Source organism: Oryx dammah, unplaced genomic scaffold (assembly GCF_014754425.2).
Source record: "Oryx dammah isolate SB20612 unplaced genomic scaffold, SCBI_Odam_1.1 HiC_scaffold_20, whole genome shotgun sequence".
Classification (NCBI taxonomy): domain Eukaryota; kingdom Metazoa; phylum Chordata; class Mammalia; order Artiodactyla; family Bovidae; genus Oryx; species Oryx dammah.
Window position 1 is genome coordinate 41,328,138 of NW_024070204.1, and position 10,807 is coordinate 41,338,944.

The 10,807-nt window shown below is 39.2% G+C and overlaps 1 protein-coding gene across 1 annotated transcript; it reads left to right on the top strand.

The window, feature by feature from the left end:
* Positions 1 to 238: 238 nt before the first annotated feature.
* On the top strand, positions 239 to 9,095 carry MRPS30 (mitochondrial ribosomal protein S30). Its single transcript, XM_040262464.1, has 5 exons — positions 239 to 1,471; positions 3,049 to 3,194; positions 4,509 to 4,614; positions 6,295 to 6,471; positions 8,589 to 9,095. Exons 1-5 carry the CDS (start codon positions 883 to 885, stop codon positions 8,876 to 8,878), a joined length of 1,308 nt encoding a protein of 435 aa, XP_040118398.1. The 5' UTR covers positions 239 to 882; the 3' UTR covers positions 8,879 to 9,095.
* The last annotated feature ends 1,712 nt before the right edge of the window (positions 9,096 to 10,807 follow it).

A 10,807-nucleotide genomic window follows, 5' to 3' on the forward strand; every position in this document is an offset into this window, starting at 1 on the left:
AGATAGGAATGCGAGTTGATAAACCACCTGAAATGACCTTATATTAATAGTTTTACTGATTTTGATGAATTTTTTCAGCAGATATTTGGTAAGTACCCACTATGTAAGGTTCATTGGCCACTGAAGAATCAAAAATAAAACAGTCCCTACCGCAAGGAGCTCACAGAGTAGTAGGAACCAACTTATGTTGAAATAATCACTGCTTTTAACACAATGCAAAACTTAAACACAATTCCTTAATAGTTTTTATTTCCTTTTTTTTTTTCAAAGTTAAACCCAAGTAAAAGTATACTCCTCTTTTTGTGATTATATCATTAAACAAACTACATATCAACTAGCATAGAGATTGGTATGGAATTATTTCCCTAAAAATTAGCACTAGTCATCTATGAGTGATGCTTTCATCATTTGAAAAGTAAGCATGTATCAAAAAACATGTTAGGTCAGTATTTTCAATAACAGGTCTCAACCCCAAGAACTAAAATTGAAAGTGATGTTATTATATCCAAAAATGAAATAAGCAAATTTAGCCAAGGGAAAGAAGTTTCGCTCAAGAATGTTCCTAAAGTGTTTCTGGCAAAAATTTTGCCGCTTCTAAACAGGCAGCATACCCTATTTAAAAGTTTCACTCCTCCCCGCCACATCTCGGAAAACCTATCGGTGCACGAGTTCTTCCTTTCAACAACAACTCCTAGGGTTCATGAAAGAAGCCAAGCTGTACAAGCTCTATGATTGGCTAAGAAGTGAATGACGTAAGGTTCCTCAAGCCCAATAAGAATCGTCCGTCCCAAACTGGCTCAGATTCCACCTTCTGATTGGTCCTTACGGCAAGAAGGCAGAGACAATTGCTAAAGTTGACCTCTGAGACTGAACCAGGAAAAGATGGCGGCGGCCAGATGCTGGAGGTTTATGCTCCGTAGTCCAGGGTTGTCATTGCACACCGCGGCCGAGGCCGCCGTCACGGCTCCAGAAGTGACCGGATCAGATGTCAAGGCGGCCCCAGTCGCGCGCTACCCGCCGATCGTGGCATCTCTAACTGCAGACAGCAAGGCAGCACGACAGCGGCGAGTGGAGCGATGGCACGCCACGGTGCACGCGGCCAAGTCGGTGGACGAGAAGCTGCGAATTCTTACCAAGATGCAGTTCATGAAATACGTGGTTTACCCGCAGACCTTCGCCCTGAACGCTGACCGCTGGTACCAGAACTTCACCAAGACCGTGTTCCTCTCGGGGCTACCGCCGCCGCCTGCCCAGCCAGATAGGGAGCCCGCGCAGGTTCTGGACCTCGCTGCCCTGCGCGCCGCCGCCTGTGACTGCCTCCTGCAGGAGCACTTCTTTCTGCGGCGTAAGAAGCGTGCGCCCATCTACCAGGAACGCTACACCGTCGCCTCACCCTTCTTGGACCAACTGGTAGCTTCCCTTACCGGCTTGCTCAGCGCTTACAATCCCGTCCTGGCTGCCGCCGCCCTCGGTGAGCCTCGGGCCGCCTTTCGGGGCGGGGGAGGTGGGGGATAGTAGGGGACCGTGGGTGCATGCTTGCGTGTTAAATCGCTTCAGTAGTGTCCGACTCTTTGCTGCCTCGTGGCCTGTAGTTCGCCAGACTCCTCTGTCCATGTCATTTTTCAGGCAAGAATACTGGAGTGAGTTGCCGTACCCTGCTCCAGGGGGTCTTCCGCTCCCAGGGATGGAGCCGGCTCTCCTGTATTGGCAGGCGGGTTCTTTACCACTAGCGCCACCTGGCAAGCCTGGGAAGGCCTCTCTTTGGGCCAAATTTGCCCCATCTTCATTTCTTTCTGCTTGGTCAGTTCTTTCCCAGTCCTTTCGCTCCTAGCTAGGGGCCGCGTTCAGAGACTGGATTGCCGTGTCTGTACTTCCACATACTAACTGTACCGTTTACAGTACAGCCAAATGGAAGAGTAGTGTTGGTTAAAAGAAGGGGCTCCTAGAGAGCGGGACACACTTGGGGTTGCCTTTTCGCTCTTCCACCAAGTTACTGACCTTTTGGCGGTTTATAAACCGATTTTGGCCTCGTTTTTCCTCATTTTCAAGGTGAGAATACGATAATAGTACCACTGGGTCATAGAACTGTTAAGATTAAAGATGGTATTGATTAAAATACCTAACGTATATTCAGCACTTCCTGTATGCCTGACCTTGTTCTGTATTTTATATGTGCCAAATTTAATCCTTCCAATAACTTTTCAGTAGGTAGCACTGTTTTCATAAAAAATCAAACAAACCCAAAGCACAGAGTCATAACGTTCATTTAGTCAAAGAACCTATTGCTGGTAGAATTGGAGGACAGGCTTCAAACCCATTCATTTTGGGTTTCCAATAAACAGTCGGCAACTTCTGTTTTACTGTTAAAAGCAGGCTTGAAAAATAATTAATAGATAGTATTTTAAAGATCAGTGTTTCTGAGGCGTTCGTGACTTTGTATCTGCCACCCCTGTAGGTATCTTAATAAATATTAAGTTAATGTTACTATAACTGTAGGTGTATGTTCAACTGAGTCTTGTAGTGTGCTTGTTACTTCCCTGCCAGTTGGGAATGAAGTGGTCTCCAGGGAAACATCACAGACTTTTCCTCATGATTGATGGCCTGGGAAAATTGACTTAACCTGCTCAAGACCTAGGTTCCTCTTGTATGTAATGGAGATGATGGCAACTATATATACCTTTGAGAATTATTGTGAAGATTGAATTAGTAATTCATGAGACAGCTGTGACTCTTAGTAAACTTTTTATACCTGGTGAGTGAGATTGCTGTTGCTCTTATTTTGTGTTTATTCTTAACTGAGAAACCTCTTTGGTCACAACGCTTAATGTACTGCGGCACAGGTAGAGAATAACAGTTTAAGCATTATCTTTATGTTGTGATCGTTTAAGTTATCACATAATTCAAACTTTAACTTACACCAAAGAGTAATTCTTGGTGTATTTTCAATTAGCACAGTTCTTAAATTCTGTATTGCTGAGCCTGGTATTCTGAGAATAACTAGATTTATTCAGATTATCAGATAAAAATGTTTTGAATATCTTTTGATAGATTGTAACCGCCCAGTTCACTTCTACTGGTTGCGAGGTGAAGAAATTATTCCTAGTGGTCATCGGAAAGGTCGAGTTGATGCTGTGCGATACCAGATAAACGATAAACCACACAACCAGATTCGAATATCCAGACAACTCCCTGAGGTAAGGATGTATTGCTTATGTGTATGTTGACAGTTGAAGAAGTAGTATCAGCATGCTAGGTCAGTGGTCCCTAACTTTTTTGACACCAGGGACTGGATTTTATGGGAGATAGTATTTCCCTGGACTTGGGGCAGGAGTTGGTGGGGAAAGATTTCAGGATGATTCAAGTGTGTTATATTTATTTTGCACTTAATTTCTATTATTATTAAATTGTGACATATAATGAAATAATTATAGAACTCACCATAATGCAGAGTCAGTGGGAGCCCTGAGTTTGTTTGCCACAACTAGACAGTCCCATCTGGGGTGATGGGAGACCATGACACCAAAAGTATCCTGCTTGTGTCCAATCTGTAATTTCATTTTGCCTACTGTCACTGCAGAAAACCCTGCTGCACAAAGATAGGATGTAGGAAGTGGAAGTAGGCTTTGCAGTGCTTTTGTGGCAGTTTGATAATCTGCCTTGACTAAACATATGGAGATTTGAAGTTGTTTCAAGCATACTTTTAAGACCACTGTCGTTTGTGATCTCAAGCAGTCCTGTGAACCACAGGGAGCAGCTGTAAATACAGACAAGGCTTTGCTCACCTGCTGCACACCTCTTGCTTTACAGCCCGGTTCCTGGCAGGCCATGGACCAGTACCTGTCCGTAGCCCAGGAGTCGGGGACCCCTGTGCTAGGTAATGGGTTAGGAAGGATAAAAAGCTTTGGGTGGAGCCCTTTCCTTCCAGGTGTATTTGGAGTACATCTCATCTGAAATGCTTTTTCAGCTTTTTAACTGTATATTCTGCAGAGGTCAGATAATAATTTTAAGTGAGGTTAAGACATCAGTTTTTAGGACCATACAAATCTTCTCATTTTCTTAATATAAAAATACTGATGATAGTTTATGATTATAATTTATAGTAAACTATCCTATCTCATTGTAAATCGCATTTTTACAGCTAGAAGTATTCATTTTACAGGTATCCAGTTCTTTTGGAGAAAGCAAGTGTATTCTGAATATTATCTGTTTGTCCATGTCAGAGGTTGGCACATTTCTTCTGCAAAGGTCCAAATAGTAAATATTTTAGGCTTTAGGGGCCATAAGTTTCTGTTGCATTCTCAGTTCTTAACATGTAAAAATAGTCCTGTACCATATGTAAATGAATTTACATGACTGTTCCAGTAAACTTTATTTGGAAAAACAGCTGGCTAGATTTGGGCCATCATTAGATGATAGAGTTTAATCATTTAAGATTTTTAACTATTAAGAATGTGAGTAAAATATATGCTAGTGTTGCTGTGAATTTACTTATGACTTTTTTCTTTAAGTTTGTGCCACTGGATTATTCTGTACCTGTAGAAGTCCCTGTTAAGAATTGTAAGCCAGACAAACTCCCATTATTCAAACGGCAATATGAAAATGCCATCTTTATCGGTAAGTTTCGCTTTTAATAAATGTGTTCAAAGTGTCCTGTGCAAATTTGCGTAATTAATTTTTGATGACCAAGAAGTTCAGCCTGTCCATGAGCAATGTAACTCATCTCAGGTTGCAACATACATGAAAATTAAAAGAAAATATTCTTTCAACTTACCATTTAAAATGTTATGTTTCTACTGAATTACAGTATTTAAGGTTAAAAAAACAGTTATAGTTTCTGATTTAACTTTACTCTGCATGAAAGTCACTAGGTCCATGCGAATGACACATTTCTTTTCCTCTTTATGACTAATATTCCGTTGTGCACGCACGTGCACGCACACACACATACATGTATATATACACACACACACCACATTTTCTTTATTCTTTTGTTGAAGGATATTTAGGTTGCTTGCATATCCTGGCTTTTGTAAATAGTGCTGCTGTGAACATTGGGATGCATGTATCTTTTGGAATTCTGGTTTTCTCCAGATATGTGCCAAGGAGTGGGACTGCTGGGTCACATGGTATTTCTGTTCCTAATTTTTTAAGGACTCTCCATGCTGTTCTCCATAGTGAATATATAGATTTACATTCCCACCAACAGTGTAGGAAAGTTCCCCTTTCCCCACAGCTTCAGCATTTGTTGTGTATTTTTGATGGTGGTCATTTTGACTGGTATGAAGTGGTACCTCATGGTAGTTTTCTTTTGCCCTTCTCTAATAATTAGTGATGCTGAGCATCTTTTCATGTGACTTTTGGCCATCTATATGCCTTTGTTGGAGAAATGTCTGTTTAGGTCTTCTGTCCATGTTTTGATTGGGTTATTTGTTTTTTGATATTGACCTGCATGAGCTAATTGTTTATTTTGGAGATTAATCCCTTTAGTGCTACTGAACTGTACAGTTAAATATGGTTAAAATAGTATGTTTTAATGTGACTTTTACCATAATTTAAAAAGCATAAAAAATAGTTACTCATGTTATGCTTTGTTGATTTGTTATTTATATGGAAAAGTGTGTTTTTTCAAAAACGAAAAAGTATAGAGCTGAATTTGAGGTAGTGATTGACTGTTTTCAACAAAAGCCTCCCATTTGTGTAACACACTATGATAACCATCAGGAATATAAAAATTAATCTCTGCCCTCATGCAGCTTATTATACTTTGGCTATTTTTTCTCTGTTTATTAATTCCTAGCTGAGTGAAAAACATTTTTGAGAAAGCAGCTGTATGCTGGTCCTCCAGAACTGTTTTATCAGTCCTCTATCAATCACTGTGGTGGTCTTGGAGAGTGAATTATGGGGAACTTTTGGTAGAAAATATTTTCCACTAAAATCAAGAATGTCAGCATTATAAAGGAAGTTTTTAAAGTTATGAAATGTTTGCATCCTTTGGTGAATATGACCAGGAGAATGACAAAGTTCCCAATGATGACCAAGGAGTTTGAGAAAACTGACATAATAGGGAATTATAAATTTTACATATATTCTTTGGGCTGATGATAGCTGGCAGATTGTACTTTCAGGTGAAATTTTTTATAAACAATAAGTAAATCAAGCTTTCCATTCGTGTATTTTGAGTGCTGATCACATAATGAGTAGAGGAGATATGTGTGTTTGAAGGAAATGCTGAGGACGTGTTTCTAGATTCCCTACTTGTGCATTTTATCTGAAATGTTTTTATTTTGCTCTCAGGCACAAGGACAGCAGATCCACTCTGTTATGGACATACCCAGTTTCATCTGCTACCTGACAAATTAAAAAGGGAACGGCTTTTGAAACAAAACTGTGCTGATCAGATAGAAGTCATTTTTAGAGCTAATGCTATTGCAAGCCTTTTTGCTTGGACTGGAGCACAGGCTATGTATCAAGGTAAAACTAGTTTGATGGCATCAATGTTATTGGAAAACATTTTAAGAATTTAGCAGGTCAAATTATTTTCTTTAGGATAAAACGTAGGTAGAACTTAACATTTTGAAAACTTGCATTGGCACACAATGCAATTGTTTTAAAATCCATAATTAAATATTTTACATTTGCAGTTGGTTGGTGACAATTTGGTAGTTACTGTCATCTTTTACTCTGACCATTTTTGTGTGAATGCATTTTTTTTCTGATGATATTCTCAAATATTTCAAAGACGAGCTAACTGAATCAACTCTAGATGATAACAGCTTTCTGAAACTAGGAAATGAACTGCTTTCATGGATTAAATTTTAGATAAAATCACAGTTATCGTGTATAATTTCTTTGAGGACCATATCTAGGGTATAGATTGGGAGACAGTTCATTCAGTTAATGGCTTATGGTTTTTACATACCAAGCACTGTTGGCTTTGGAGATACAGTGTTGAATGAGAGAGATCCTGCTTTCCTGGAGCTTACATTATAGTAGGGATAGTAAAAGATAGTAAACATGTAGTGTTTTTGAAAGTATTAATCACTTCAGTCATGTCCAACTCTATGTGACCCTATGGACTGTAGCCCAGCAGGCTTCTCTGTCCATGGGAATTCTCCAGGCAAGAATAGTGGAGTGGATACCCATTCCCTCCTTCAGGGAATCTTCCAACTAGTGGTGATGCTCTGAAGAGAACATACTAGATGAAAGGGAGACTATACATAGGGTGCAGGTTTAAATGAGGCATGGGGCAGAAGCACTTTAGACTTTTAGAGTTAATTCAGGGGAGGTCTCTAAAGATTTTCATTTGAACAGAGACCTGAGGATGAGGAGCCATCTTTGCATAAACTTGTGGGAAGGACACTCCAGGCAAAGGGAATGACAGGTAGCTCTGAGGTCGGAACAGACTTGAAGTGTTTAAGGAATAGCATGAAGGCTGATGAAGAAAGGGAGTGGGAGAATGAAGATAGGGAGCTGGAGTGAGACAGAGGGAGCTGGAGGCGTGTCACAGAGGACTTTCAGAGCCCATTGTGAACCACTTGACTTTTGTTACAAAACCAGAAGTAATAGAATGCATACCTAGGTTGCTGCTACTCCTGTATAAACATCCAGGAGGAGTTTTAACAGTGATTTAATTATTGCCAGGCTCACCTTTTTTTTCCTTTGTTTATGTATTTTTAACCTCATACTCACCATTGTTGACTTATGTCTTTATAATAGAACTAAATAGATAAGAGTAGGAATACAAGTAGACAATCAGAAAAATTAAGAGTAAACTTTATTGAAGATGTTAGAATGGCATAGTTTATTCATAAAAAATAAAGTACTTCTTTTTAAATTATAATTCTGTATTTTAACAATACTGTTTATTGGCTGTATTCATTAAAGTTGATTTAAAATATATATGTGGAAAAATTTACAACTTACTGCGTGCCACTTGAATTTAAAAGTATGAAAGCCAGTCAGCCTGGACCAAGAAACAGCCAGAAAATTTGAATAATAAAGCTATTCAGATATCTTGGAACCTTATGATGACATAAAATACATTAGGCAAAATGAAAACAACTCATAAAACCAATTTTGAATTATAAATTAAGACATAGAATTCATCTGATAACTACCTGGTTGAAGTTCTTAGAAAGTCAAGGGTTTTTCTGAGGGCTTTTTTTTTTTTTTTTTGTAGATTTGGTGAAATAAATGTCTGTAATGGTTATTGGGTGGTAGATGCTGCTGGTATAAGGGAAATTTGAACATATTTAGGGTTGGTAAATAATGATGTGGAGACATCTGCATAAATGGAGCTCACTTCTCTTCTTAGGTGAAGTGAGTTAAGGTTGAAATCTAATGAAGTCCAAAGTTGTTGAAAAAGTGTATCATGAACTTTGTGGATCCTAGAAAGAAGGAAATAGTTCTTGATGCAAAAATGGAATATAGAATTAGGATGGAGAAGATAGTGAAAACATTGAGATCTTTAGAAATTTGGTAGGTAAAATATCCAGATTATAGGAGATATTTATATCCTCTACTGTGTGTGTTTTGTTTTAGTAAAATATATTCTATATATAAGTTTCAGCATAACTTTTCTTCTACAGGATTCTGGAGTGAAGCAGACGTTACTCGACCTTTTGTCTCTCAGGGTGTGATCACAGATGGAAAATACTTCTCCTTTTTCTGTTACCAGTTAAACACTTTAGCACTGACTGCGCAAGCTGATCAAAACAACCCTCGTAAAAATATATGTTGGGGGACACAAAGTAAGCCTCTTTATGAAACAATCGAAGATAATGATGTCAAAGGTTTTAATGATGACGTTTTACTTCAGTTAGTTCACTTTCTACTAAATAGACCAGAAGAAGACAAAGCACAGCTGTTGGTAAATTAAGAAAAAACATTTGCTTTGGGACTTTGGGAATACTTAAATTTCACTGAAGGAACAATAAAAGGAATTTTGGTAATGAGACTTCTGTCAAATATTAAATACATGGATTTTGAAACAAATGTTTCTTTACTTTAACCTGTGATTAGACCTTTCATTTTGCTCAGAGTACTAAGAGATTTAATTTTAGATACAGTATGTTGATTAAAAATAATTTCATTCATATGTGACTAACTGATGAGACTAATTGAATAATCTTCAATACTTGGTGTTATTTGTTTCTGTGTGTAAGCGCCTATCACTTACTGCATACCATTCACTGCATGACAGGCCAGTAATCTGAGAGATAAAGAGTTGGGGCAAGGAAAAATGACTTTATTTGGAAAGCCAGCAAGCTGAGAAGATGACAAACTAATGTCCTAAGGAATGATTTTAATTTGATGTAGAACTTTAGCTTTCACGCTAGGGAAGCAGGAGGGAAGCAGGGTGCCTGATCAGATTGTGAACCTTATTCTGATTGGATGGTAATGAGATAATCAGGTGGTATTTTGGGAGTCAACATTATCAACCTGATTCCAACCTGGCTGGGGTCTCAGAATATTAACTATAACCCTCGAGGAACTAAAAGTCTTTGACTTTGTTTTATGACTATGTTTTATTTTGTCTTCAGTTCAGTTCAGTCGCTCAGTGTCTGACTCTTTGCGACCCCATAAACTGCAGCACACCAGGCCTCCCTGTCCATCAACAACTGCCGGAGTCTACCCAAACTCATATCCATGGAGTCAGTGATGCCATCCAACCATCTCATCCTCTGTCATCCCCTTCTCCTCCTGCCCTCAATCTTTCCCAGCATCAGGGTCTTTTCAAATGACTCAGCTCTTTGCAGCATCAGATGGCCTAAATATTGAAGTTTCAGCTTCAACATCAGTCCTTCCAATGAACACCTAGGACTCCTCTCCTTTAGGATGGACTGGTTGGTTCTCCTTGCAGTCCAAGGGACTCCCAAGAGTCTTCTCCAACACCACAGTTCAAAAGCATCAATTCTTCGGTGTTCAGCTTTCTTAATCGTCCAACTCTCACATCCATACATGACTACTGGAAAAACCATAGCCTTGACTAGACGGACCTTTGTTGACAAAGTAATATCTCTGCTTTTTAATATGCTGTCTAGGTGGGTCATAACTTTTCTTCCAAGGAGTAAGCGTCTTAATTTCATGGCTGCTGTCACCATCGGCAGTGATTTTGGAGCCCCCCAAAATAAAGTCTGACACTGTTCCCACTGTTTCCCATCTATTTCTCATGAAGTGATGGGACCGGATGCCATGATATTAGTTTTCTGAATGTTGAGCTTTAAGCCAACTTTTTCACTCTCCTCTTTCCCTTTCATCAAGAGGCTCTTCAGTTCTTCACTTTCTGCCATAAGGGTGGTGTCATTTGCATATCTGAGATTACTGATATTTCTCCCCACAATCTTGATTCCAGCTTGTGTTTCTTCCAGCCTAGTATTTCTCATGTACTCTGCATATAAGTTAAAAAGCAGAGTGACGATATGCAGCCTTGACATACTCCTTTTCCTATTTGGAACCAGTCTGTTGTTCCATGTCCAGTTCTAACTGTTGCTTCCTGACCTGCATATAGGTTTCTCAAGAGGCAGGTCAGGTGGTCTGGTATTCCCATCTCTTTCAGAATTTTCCACAGTTTATTGTGATCCACACAGTCAAAGGCTTTGGCATAGTCAATAAAGCAAAAATAGATGTTTTGCTGAAACTCTTGCTTTTTTGATAATCCAGCGGATTTTGGCCATTTGATCTCTGGTTCCTCTGCCTTTTCTAAATCCAGCTTGAATGTCTGGAAGTTCACGGTTCACTTATTGCTGAAGCCTGGCTTGGAGAATTTTGAGCACTACTTTCCTAGCATGTGAGATGAGTGCAGTTG

Coding starts and splice junctions, on each gene's coding strand:
- MRPS30 (XM_040262464.1), top strand. CDS start 883: ATGGCGGCGGCCAGATGCTGGAGGTTTATGCTCCGTAGTCCAGGGTTG. Junction 3,195..4,508: donor TATCCAGACAACTCCCTGAG/GTAAGGATGTAT, acceptor TTTTTCTTTAAG/TTTGTGCCACTGGATTATTC. Junction 6,472..8,588: donor AGCACAGGCTATGTATCAAG/GTAAAACTAGTT, acceptor TTTCTTCTACAG/GATTCTGGAGTGAAGCAGAC.